At 36.6% G+C, this 12,945-nt stretch overlaps 1 protein-coding gene across 1 annotated transcript; it reads right to left on the bottom strand.

The window, feature by feature from the left end:
- Positions 1-6,909: 6,909 nt before the first annotated feature.
- Positions 6,910-8,382, bottom strand: LOC125498744 (uncharacterized). The gene has a single exon (XM_048647012.1). The coding sequence runs from the start codon at positions 8,380-8,382 to the stop codon at positions 6,910-6,912; it is 1,473 nt and encodes a 490-aa protein (XP_048502969.1).
- Between the last annotated feature and the right edge of the window lie 4,563 nt (positions 8,383-12,945).

Here is a 12,945-nt window from a genome sequence, read left to right as displayed (position 1 = left end):
AGCCAATTAATGAACTTGTATCTATTGATGCACATTATATTCCAAACTTACATATCCAAGTGCATGGGAGGTTTTCGTTCCTTAATTTTTTGCAAAATCATCTTCCTAGAATAATGTTGCATGCTCTGAAACTCCTGCATGTTACTAAAGACATGTTTAAGTTGTTCCTTCACTGCACAAAGTTTCCTCCAGTACCAACTTCCCCCTGATGTAGGCCTGTAATCCCACCATTGTTCATCATGAATATATATATAACATGAACCCATCGAACCCACACATTATCTTTCTTTTGTGCTATATCCAACACATGCTTCCCGAGGATAACCACATTCCAAGCTTTCACATTCCTGAAGCCTAAACCCCATGATGTCTTACTACTACAAAGCTCCTACCATGCTACATAACCCCCTTTGGCACTAAAATGATTGCCAGACCATAAGAATGCCCTACACACCTTTTTCAATATCCTTAATGACCCTTTCAGGAAGTATGAATATCTGAGCCGAGTACCCATGGATACTCATGAGCACAGAATTGACTAATTGTGCTCTACCAGTGTCAGAGATGTTTCTTGAACTCCATACTCTTATCTTGGCAGTCATTTTATCAACAAGACACGCACATTGTGCAGCAGTGATTCTCCTTGTCTGAATAGGCACACCTAAATACCTGAAAGGCATGTCTTCCTTCTTCATACCAGACACATTCTAAATTCTTCTAATATCCTCCATACTTATTCCATAGCAATAGAATGCAGATTTTGTACATTTGTTTTTAGCCCAGAAGTCTCAGAAAACAACTTGAAAGTTTGCAGTACCAAGTATACAGAAGTAAATTCCCCTTTTGAGCACGGGATTAAATCATCAACAAAGCTTAAGTGTGTGAGCTTAATGCCTTTGCATCTTTGGTGAATGTGATAATGCTCTAGTTCACCCATTTTAGCTAGCACTCTAGCTAAATATTCCATACATATCACAAATAAAAGAGGTGAAAGGGGGGTCCCCCTATTTGAGCCCTCTTTTAGAAGTAAAAAAACCATGGGATGCCCCATTAATCATCAAGGAAAACATGGGGGTGCTAGCACACTCCATGACAAGCTCCACAAATCTAGTAGGAAAATCAAGTGCTAGCAGCATCTCCCTCAGAAAGGTCCAATTTATTGTATCATAAGCTTTCTGCATATCCAGCTTAATGATACAACTTGGACTAGCATTTTTCCTGTTATAATGCTTCACCAGATCTTGTACAATCATGATATTATGTACAATTTATCTATGTTGCACAAAGGCACCTTGAGTCTCTTCTATCAGACTAGGGAGAACAACTCTAAGCCTATTACAAATCATTTTAGTGATGCATTTGTATAGCGTGTTGCAACAAGAAATAGGCCTAAAATCACTCACCTTTTTTGGGCATACATTTTTAGGATTTAAAGTAATTTGTGTTGTTTTTAAGGCCTTTAGCATCTTACCATGTTCAAAGAAATCTAATTCTGTTGTAGTTACCTCATTCCCAACTATCTTCCATGCATCCTTGTAATAAAAGCTACCAAAACCATCTGGTCCTGGAGCTTTATTGCCCTCAATAGAGAACATGGTCAGCTTCACTTCCTCTGCACTATATGGTTGCATAAGAGCATGTTGTTGATCTTAAGTGAGAATCTTACCAGCTCTCACCACTTCTCTGTTAACTGGCTTTGTAACTCCTGTAGTGCCAGTAAGCATCTGTAATATTCCAAGAAACCGTCATGAATTATTTCCTTTGTATCCTACCAACCTCCAGCCATGTCATAAATACCATAAACAGAGTTCCTTATTCTCCTCTGTTTGATGCTCTGATGGAAAATAGTAGTATTATCATCCGCATCATTCAGCCATGAAACTTTTGCTTTTTGCCTAAGGAAAGACATATAAGCCTGATGTTTCAACTTATAGTCCTGAACTACTTTAATTATTTTTGTTGCCAGCTCAACATTCCCTAGATCATTTTGTAATCTGGTTTGAATGTCCCCCATGACACTTTCGGCTTGAATCATGTTTGCTTCAATCTGCATACAACCAGTCTTGTTCAGCTCTTTCAATTCGGCTTTTACCCTCTTTAATATCTGCAGTACCTTAAACATCATATTACCGCTAATTTCAGCACTCCAGCACCTCTTATTGATGTCTTCAAATGTGGAAGATTATTTCCACATAATGAAGTACTTAAATGGTTTCTTGCAATTCAGATTTCCTTCATTTAAAGATATTATGCAGGGAGTGTGATCAAATTCTCCATCATTTAAGAATGATGCACTAGCATTCGTATATGCATCCTCCCACTTGTTGTTCACCAACACCCTATCTATCTTTGAAAAGACTTTAGCACCCCCTTCTTGTTTATTACTCCAAGTGAACCTATTGCCTGAGCTACACATGTCTTGCAACCTGCATACCCCTAGGCATTCTGTCATTGATGCCATTTCCTACAGCCTTACAAGAGCACCCACCCTTTCATCACAGTTCAAGACACAGTTAAAATCCCCACATACAACCCATGGACCATCTATCCTCAAAGCCAAGTTCCTTAATTCCTCCCATAATGCCTCCCTTTTGCCTCTCTCATTAAAAGTATGCACAAAGACACAATCAAACCCTTGTGCATCACTTTTAGGTCTCACATAACAATGCATTCATGGACTACCCCCCATCTCTTAAATCAACATCACAAACCCCTTGTTTCCAGACCACTATGATCCTACCATTAGGATTATAGGCCAAAACTATAGTAAAACACCAAGATTAAAACATAACTTGATAAAGGCTTCCTAGTCCAGTAGCCTTTACCTTTCTTTCCAGCTGGCCCACCAACCCTACAGATTGTTGAGCAAGAAAATCCCTCATAACCTTCTGCTTCCTTGGGTTGTTTAGCCCCCGGACATTCCAAGAGCAGATATGATCCATTTGGATTGGAGGAATTCCCTCCTCCTACTTCCTGTTGTACCCTTTGTTCCTCCTGTTCCTCATTCATCACACCAGGATTCCCATCAAATTCTAGAAAAGAATCCCTAGTTGTGGTAACCATGGTAGGATAAGTAGGTCTTCTCACCACTCTACTAACAGGCTGAAACCCCACAGAATCAGTTTGTTTTGTAGCTGCCACCATATTCTGTACAGGAATATTGCACTCAGAAGGCTCCTTCATATGCACCCACTGCTGTTTCTTCTTTCTACAACCATTGTCATAATGCCCAAACACCTTACCACCGTTACAAAACACTGGTTTTCAGTCATATCTAACACTCACCCTAGTATCCATTCCCACTTCATTTTCAAAAATAATCTCCTCAGGAATATTTGTGATACCTCAACCTCCACAAGCACTGTGGCATACTGTAACTTTTCTCGTTTGAGAGTAGCATTATCAACCTTCACAAATCGACCAATGTCACTCACAACCTTCGTTAAACAATTCTGACCCCAATACTTAAAGTCCAGATTCAATTGAATCAAAATCGGCACCTGCCTTATCTCATCCCTCTTAAAATCTATATTCTGATGCCACGCTTTCACACTACAAGCTTACCATAAAAAAATGGAAATCCACCATTCACCACTTTGTCTCTATTCTCCACTGTATCAAATTGAACCTTGAAAATCCCCTTCTCCACCATTGCAACCTTCTCAACCCCCATATTCTTCCAAATTCTTCGGATAAAACATTCCATTACTACACTTGGAGGATTCGCACCCAAAACATAACAAACAATTGCAGAGTTCCAGTAATCTACCTCCTCTTGGATATCCTCCAATCGAATTTTTACTTTAGAACCAATCCTCACATTGTCATTATTATCATCAGCAGCATTACTCAACTCTTAGAGTATGGGCAGAGGACTACCTGGAATTACACTCCCTGAGCCTCCGACACCATCATGAATCGAGGACATCCATGCCGAGAATGTTCTATTTAGTCTTGATTGTTGCTTCAACTAAACGATCGATTGTTGTGGAGTAAGAATCTCCCTAACCACAAAATCGCCAAACTCAAGTGCTTCAATGCCCATGATTTCGTCAATCCAACGAGTTTTCTTCTCTTTATAATCAGAGGATGGCCCTCGCGGTTTTGAAATTGCAATCACCGGTGATTTCTCGACATTTTTCGACGTCAAACCTCTCTTTTGGCCCCCTTTCTTTCTCGCCAAGGCTACAGCAGGAGCTGAAAGAAAGTTAGGGAGCTATTAACGACTGAGTTAATCTTATTATACAAATTATTATACAGAAAGAGTGTCACCTAGGGATGGCAACAGGTTGGACTTGGACTGGATTATGCATAATCCGACTCCGACCTACAAGAAGTTGGATTTTAAATCTGAGCTCGCCTCTGTCTCCGACATCTGACTCTGAAAATACGACTCCGACCCGACTTAAAATCCGGACATCCAACTCTAAATCTGATCCGACTTAAAAACCAAATATCCAACTTCAAATTCGATCCGACTTATTTTTTGCCAATTTTTTATAATAGAATAGGTTTCTATAATGCAATAATCTAATCATTATAATGTATTCTAACAATCATATGGAAATCTTATATAGTACAAATAATATAAATATCACTATTATTTTGAACAATCATTTCTTCAATGGGAAAATCATATACAATATAATTGGTTGAAAGTCGAATAATACATTAACATAAATAAGAAAAAAAGGATTGATTGACTCAAAGTGGGAGTTGGATTATTTTTCATATCTGACTCCGATCCTCCTCCTACTCGGAGTCGGACTTTTTAAACGGAGTCGGATTACTTTTGTGTCGGAGTCGACTCGAATTTTTTCATTCAGATCGGAACAGACTAGGATCGAATCCATACTGGACTGTCATCCCTAGTGTCACCTTTTAGTTCGATTTATTTTTTTATTATTGACATTGAGAAATGAGCTAGTAGACAAAACAAGTAAATGCGCTTACTCGAAGCCGCAAATCAGCGAATAAAAATAGTACTTCCTCCGTTCCATAATAAGTGAAACACTTACCATATTGGTACGTTTCAAAATAAGTGAAACATACCTTAAGTGGAAAAAAAAAAGTGGCAAAATGACAAAAATACCCCTCTATTACTCCTCATTAAACACATCTCACCTAACTTCATTAAGTCATCTCTATTACTAATAACTCCTAATAAATCATCTCAACTACATCTCACCTAATTACAGCAAGCATCTCACGACAAAATTAAACCCTCACAAATCCACCTACATCTACACATTTTTTTTAGGATTTATGAAGAAAAAAATCTTTGGTGTTCTATCTCAAGAGCCATTTTTCTAGGGTTTCTTTTTCCTTCTTCTTCATTCTCTTCTCTCTCATGAAAAAATCTGCCTCTTCACATCTGGGTGTTTGGTTTTCACATCAGAGATAAGGTTTTCTTTTTCCTTCTTCTTCATTCTCTTCTCTCTCATGAAAAAATCTGCCTCTTCACATCTGGGTGTTTGGTTTTCACATCAGAGATAAGGTAAATCTAAGTCTAATTTTCGCATCTACTTCGAATATGATTATGGTTTTGAATTTACTTATTTTCGCTTCTAATTCGAACATAATTTCGAATGATAATTTTGCTTCTAATTCAAACATCATTTTGCATGTTAATTTCGAATGATAATTTCGCATCTACTTCGAAAATTAATTTTCTTGGGTTCTAATTATTTGAATATTGTGATAATTACGTGATACTTTCGTGATATTTTTGCAATTTTTCGCATGAAGTACTTTTTTGCAATTTTTTACTGGGTTCTAATTATTACTGGGTTCGAACATCGTGAGAATTTCGTGATATTTTTTTGCAATTTTTTCGTGGGTTCAAATATAAACTTCACATGAATTTACTGGGTTTTGATTTTGGGGTTCTAATTCATATGAATAGCAAGGTTTTGATTTCGGGGTTCTAATTCGCATGAACAACAATACTGGGTTGCAATTTTTACTCATGAAACTTGTGGGTTATGTTCTGCAATTCAGGTTATGAAACCCAATTTTTAATGCGAAAATTCATTTTTTTGGGTTTGATTGCAGGGTAAAAATTGCGAATTTGCCATGGATGTTAATGGTACTCCGCTCACACCACCACGAATTGAAAACTTCAGTTTAGAAGTACCGGAGACGCCAGAACATCTTACTGGTTCTGTATCTCGTAGAGGAAAGACGGTTAGCGTATTTGGGAAAAGGAGAAAAAGGGAATGCAACCCATTACAGATGGTTGGTACTCAAGAAAAAAGGTCAAAGACTACTCACCATCCTATTTTTGGTGACCAACCTGATATTGTTATGGATATTTACAAGTTGATGTGGCCTAGATTCTTCAATGAAGAAGTTTCCAGCTAAGTACTTCGATTTTCATCTTATTATTTCATTGCTTAATGTGAATAAATTTGTTTCATTTGCATCCCATTATTGTGAGATTGTTGCTGTTTATTTTGGGTGGCTTAATTGTTTGAATTTGCTTCTTATTGTGGATATGAACCTCCATGTATATGGTTTAGTGACTTGATGATAACTATATGTCTTGCCCCTGCTGCTAATTTTTTAACGTCGAATAAGATGGTGACTTCTTATAGTCTTATAGAAGTATGTGCAGTAAATTCAGAGCATAGGTAGACTAAGCAAAAGTACAATTAACGCAAGTGGTAATGGTAAGGTTACTATAGCATTGAAAATGCATATTACATGATGATCAAAATCAGCAAATTAACATTTAACAAACAAGTAATAGCATTAATTCACAAACATATCCAAAATGTTAAACATGTTTTGCCATTACAAACAACTTTCGCCTCAAAATGTTGTCTTCTATCTTTGCAAACACATGAAGTATTTCTATCCCCAAAATATGAAGCATGTTGCAACTTCTTTGTCTTCTGTCTTCTTCTATTATGCTGCATCTTGTAAATGTTCCATAGTTTTTTGAATCAAGTCTTCAGGGACTTCCACTTCAGTTGGTAGCAACCCTAAATTGTCCAATTTTTTTTTACCTTTGTGTGGGTTTTTGTACTTATTACCACCATCACAGTTGAGAACTTCAAGCATAATATACTTGTAATGCAACCATGTGTAGCTTAGTGATTTTGGTTCAAAAGCATCAAATGCATCTTCAACTGCCTTCACAAGTTCATCTACATTAGAAGGAAAAGCTTTGTATTGCAATGATTGGATTGCTGCAAAAAAACCCAAATCTAAAACATTTAAATCTGGGCTCTGGGCTGGCTGACATGTTAATCTGATTTGAAACCCATCCTTTGTTGCAGCTTCATTGAAATCTGCATCATTGACATTGATATGGGGCCTTGCATTGTCTTGTTGGATCCAAATTTCCTTGCATGAACCTGCTGGCCATTTTGCCCTTATAGCGGGCAACACTTCATTAATTAGCTTTGATCTGATAACCTCTTTAGTTATGCTCTGAATTGCTTTAGTTTCTGCTGTCCCCACATCCCTGTTGCATGAATTTCTTTTTGCATACTGAATCTGAGTGAAAGCAAATATTCCAATCTTCCCATCCCATATGATGACCCCATTTTCAGCAATAATTGGCCTAGCTACAACTCCCTCGAACATAACTTTTGGAATAAACCTTTTGTTTTGACATGCCCGATAAGGTTCTTCTTCCCATGGAAAAAGATAGAACCTTTGAGTTTGTTTGCTCATATAAAACCACTTCTCGTCTATGTGTATGACATTATACATACATGAAAATCTAGGTAATGAATCAACAGTTCTTGGAATTATTTGGCCAAGTATAAAGCGAAGCCTATTTATCTTATGCTTATCTGAAAGTGATGGCTTAATACTACTTGTATGTGCTCTTAACTTGCCTGATTTCATTAGTCTATAGACAACAGAAATTCCAATCTCAAGTGCATTGGCTAAAGCTCTTATAGTTGTTCGTTTTTCAATTGGAATTGCCTTGATTTTTTCTAAATCCCATTCTTTCGGTTTCCTCCCTGCCCTTCCTTTTTTTTTGTTGTTAACATCAACTATTAACCCTTGTTGCAACTGTGACTTGACTGTTGACCACAATCTCCAAAGTGTGACCCTAGTAACATTGTATTCTTCACACATTGTCTTCATGGCTCCCTTAGGTAAAACACCATCAGTTGACATCATTAACAACCTATCAACTAAAAATTTCCTTTGGTCATTTGTTAAATTTTTTTTGTTTCCTTCTCTGTGAAAATTAATGACATTAGTCCTATTTTCTGAGTTTGATGTATCCTCTTCATTTTCACTTTCAGATTCAGATGAGAAGCATACCTCCATGTCTGAATCAATATCATCATCTTCCGGGTACAAGGACAAATATTCTTCCAGTTGAATGAGCTCTTCTACAGCTATTTGTTCATCCATGGAATTCAATTTTTGGTTGCTTTGAAATGTGCTTTTGCTGCCACGTTGCTAAATAGCTGAACTTTTGTAAATTCTCTTCAGCTATAAATTTTAGAGAGAAGACTGAAGTGTGTAGTGGAATGTGTAAATTAATTTTTAGGATAGATATTTTGTAAAGGGAGCTGCTGTCTTTTATAGGCAGTTGACTTTTAAACATGTTAACTAAAGGTAATTTATGAAATGTGAAAAGAAAGTGGAGGGAAGAAGCCAAAAAAACTAGCGCCACATCTTCCCACCACTTTAATTTGGGGCTCTTTTTTCATCATGTTCAGTATGGGTGTCATTTTCTCTCTCCTCTTTTTGCTAATATAAAGGGTATTTAAGACTTTTTGGCCTTTGAAAGTAATGTTTATTAAATCCCGTGTCCAACTCCTATGTTTCACTTATTATGGAACGGAGGAAGTATATGCTTTTAAAAGTCATTAATTACATAATCAGCTCAATTTCTTATATATACCGTCTATGTAGCTAACCCAAGTGTTTGATACACACACAAATCAGTGAAATGGAAATTGAAAGGAGCAACAGAGAGCAGGAAAACAATCTTGATACCTCCAAAGGCAAAGGGGGATTCATTACTCTTCCTTTTATAATTGGTTAGTGTCCTTTCTTTAGATTTGTGTTATTATTGCATAACTACATTTAATCATCCTAGTTCCGCATAAATTATATGCAAGAGTTAATGCTCGATTATATGTCTTGGTTACTAGTTTCTAGACTTTAATAGACTAATCTATCTAGTTATCAATATAATTCCTGTGCTACTCATACGAGTCATGTACCGTGCCATTTATGAAAAACTTGATATTGCATAGCACTAATTTTTATTATCTCGGCGATACCTCGAGTCTAGGGGTGAAAGTTATTTGGATAAAATCCAAAATTCAATTCAATCCAATCCGAATTAGTAATTCGGATCGGATTCGAACTGTGTTCGGATTGGATTCAGATCGAGATTTTTTGAAAATTTGGATTTTCGGATCGGATTGGATTGAGGGTAATTGGATCCAAAAATCCAATATGACCAAATAGTAATATGTCTTGTATTATGTATCTTGATTGGGCTTAAGTGCTTAACTGATTTTTTTATTATAAAAAAACCTACTCCATAGCCCAATACAAATAGCACTTCAATCTTTCCCCCAAAACTAACTACACTTAGTTCTCATTTCCTAAGTCTACTAGGCTGCTGTCGTGCATAATTTATTTCATCGAAAAACTATATAGTTTTAAAAAAAAATCGGATTTTCGGATCGGATCCAATCTAGAGTATGAAATTTCGGATTGGATTGGATCGGATTCGAACCTTAATTGGTTTGGATTCGGATTGAAAAATTAAAATCAAAATTTTATTCGGATCGGATTGGATTAGGCCCTAATCCAAACCACACACCGAACTTTCACCCCTACTCGAGTCAGTTACAATAAAGAAATTTGTTATTATTTTTAAATTTTATTATTTATTTTGCTACTTTTCGTATTTTTTGTCCATTAAGAAATTTAAAAGTTCACGTCACAATGTGATAAGAAAAAAAAAATTGAAAGGTTTAAGTTTGAAAACAATACCTTAAAAGGAGTATATATACTTATTTAAGTCTTTTTTAGTTAATTATAATTATTATAAGACTTCATCATATTTTATTTTAAACATTAGACAACAAAGTCATAGTGTATTAATAGTTAAGATCTTACTTTTATTCCAAATATCACGTGTTCGATACCATGCACTTACACAGTTTTTTAAAGTGAGGAGTACACATAGACATAAAAGATTTGGATTAGAAATTTGAGGAGAGTGCCACATGTCACACATGCTTTCTTTCGCATGCCTTTTAATATATTTGTATAGATTTGTTTTTTAAATAGATATACTTTCTCATATGTGAAAATGTTACTTGTATGCATGTCAGTCTTCATATCAATCGCATTGTTTTTTTTCTCAATAAGTAAGATTTCATTACAAACCGAAACCATACAGCATAGCCACAAACAGCTAATTACAGATTGACAACTTAATTGCGTCACCCAATCTGTGTCTCTTCTAGTGATCTTTCTAGGTAAAACACTATAAACTATCTCAAGCACTATTTTCTGAATTATATTGATTGTATTATGTAAGTTAGTGACCTTCTGGTGCCACAAAGCTTCATATACGACATGCTAAATCTAATGAATCAAGATGTTAACACAGCTAGAACATCCTTCTTTTGCAACTTTGAGAACAGCTCCTCTGTACGCATCGTGCTTAACCATTTACTGTCATATCAGCAGCTCTCCAGTTTAAGCAATACTTGATTCTATCGAGAACATCACTATTATATTTACAAGAGAAGAAGGGGGTGATCATGAGTTTTATTTTACAATCCACAAATCACACATAGAGGGTCATTGCTAACACCAATCTTGGATAATCTTTCTGTTGTCTGCATTAAGTTCTTCATAGTAAGCAACATAAAGAATCTATGCTTAAGCACTGAGATTCTATTTAAAACTACAGGACCCCAATCAACAGTGGCGGATCTAGAAATTGAGTCACGTGGGTTCGGATTTGTTTGAACATAAATCTAAAATTAACTCTTACTCTAAGTTACATTTTACTATAGTGTTACATTTTTTAATGAAAATTAAAAGTTTAACAATTTTAACAGAGTTTTCTGTCATTATAATTTATTGGTCACATCTTAATACCAATTTTATAAGAAAATTACGGAGCATCTAATATTAAGAAAATTTTCCCTTGAATTGGCCCATTAATGTTATGAATTTTTTCATGACTTGGTTTAGTAAATGTATAAATAATTAATGAAAAGTTATATACATAAGTACATTATTTTTAGGGGTTGAAGTTACCTATGAAAAGCTAAAAATCAAAATATAATCAAACATTTACTTCTATTATTCCAGTCAACGCATGATTTTGTCGATCCTGCATTTTTGAATTATTCCCATGCTAAAAAATATATCAACTTTTTATATGCCATCCTTCTGATACTAACTACATATATCATTACCCTTGATTATTAGCTTAAGCAAGCAAAACTGGAAGAAAACGAAAATTAAACCATATTTATTACTTGATAGTGTACCAATACCATACATGGGCAGAAGGGAGATATCAGATATGTAAATCATAAGGTTAAAATCAAAAGGGAAGCTTAAAGAAGGGGGAAAAGTAGACCATTGCAAAAAAGGACTTACTGTTAGAAAAAGAGGTTCGCAAAGGCAGAAATAGATAACTTTCAAGGCTGTGCCGTGATAGGAGATCACTGACTTGAAAGCAATTACGGCCCGACAATGGTGGTTATCGATTTTGGCCGGAATGCTCCCCAAGGTCTACACAGCAGCTAAGAATGCCACCACTAGCAAACTGAGCTTTAGAGAATAGCACGAAAACCCAGGAATAGAGAAGAGAAGAGAGAAGAGTGTTTGATTTTTTGTGTGTATCTGACTGAACAGAATGGCACTGATTTTATAGGGAAGAATCAAGCCAAAAAACGGATAGCAATCAAGACAGAAATCAATGGGCGGATAATTAGGGATTGCCATGAATACTGTAACGGTAAAACGTTACAGAATTCCAACAGCCACACACGCGTAGCTCCCGGGTCCAAAACTTTAGTTAAGTTAAGTTTATTCCCCAACGCCCAAAGCCCATGGCCCTGGCCCGGTCCGGGCGGGCGGCACGCGCGCGCGTGTGTGATAGCAAGCCCAAACCAAACATATCATCCAACCACAAAAGCATCTCTAGTCACAACTCAATAGATGGAAGGAGGGAGGAAATATATAAACATGAAGAAATCCCTCCCACAAGCAATGTGGGACAAACAAGAAAATGAGCCAAGGCTTTTCCAAGCCTTAACTCCAACAATCCCCCACAAAGGCTCAGAAAAGCAAAAGAAATTCCTGGGTAAGGAAAGGAAAGTACTTAACACCAATATCTTTCGATTTGAATTGATGCATAGTGAAATGAGGCAACAACTTACTATCTAGTGAGTGAATACTCTTGAACTCACCAGAGTTCCGTTGAGACCCCCACAACACATACCTACCTTAAGATCGTGCAATCTCCGCGATACATCACAAGCGCTTTATAGCCATGCGCATACTCTTGGGTCTAATAAGTGCTCTAGAAAGACAGCCCAGTCTTTCATAGAAGGCGGCTTAACCTCCACACTTACGTAGGTAGTCCATCAAGTGTTTCTCAATAACACCACCCCGGAGGGATATGGAACTATTAAGAGCAAAATGCTCAACCTCTCAATGTATATCCATCAAGTGCGTCTCAGAAGCACCACCAATAGGCTATGGATAAAAGCACTACCATGTGTCATAGGGATGGGAAATGTAGTGCAAGTTAAGATTTCATGGCTTCGTTTGACCACAAACGGGTATCCACCATAAGATCTCAACTAATGGGCTTTAGCCCCATCCCCCTCGACGACTCTAGGACAACTCTCCTAGATAACCCCTTAGTAAAGGGGTCTGCAAGATTTCTTTCGGACCTCACATAGTCCAAAGAAATCA

This window comes from Beta vulgaris, chromosome 6, assembly GCF_026745355.1.
Source record: "Beta vulgaris subsp. vulgaris cultivar EL10 chromosome 6, EL10.2, whole genome shotgun sequence".
In the NCBI taxonomy this organism is placed as follows: domain Eukaryota; kingdom Viridiplantae; phylum Streptophyta; class Magnoliopsida; order Caryophyllales; family Amaranthaceae; genus Beta; species Beta vulgaris.
The sequence above is the reverse complement of the archived record's forward strand: the minus strand, read 5'-3'. Positions and strand labels throughout refer to the sequence as shown.

Bases quoted from the DNA above. Each gene is read 5' to 3' on its own strand.
- LOC125498744 (XM_048647012.1), bottom strand. From the start codon at position 8,382: ATGGATGAACAAATAGCTGTAGAAGAGCTCATTCAACTGGAAGAATAT.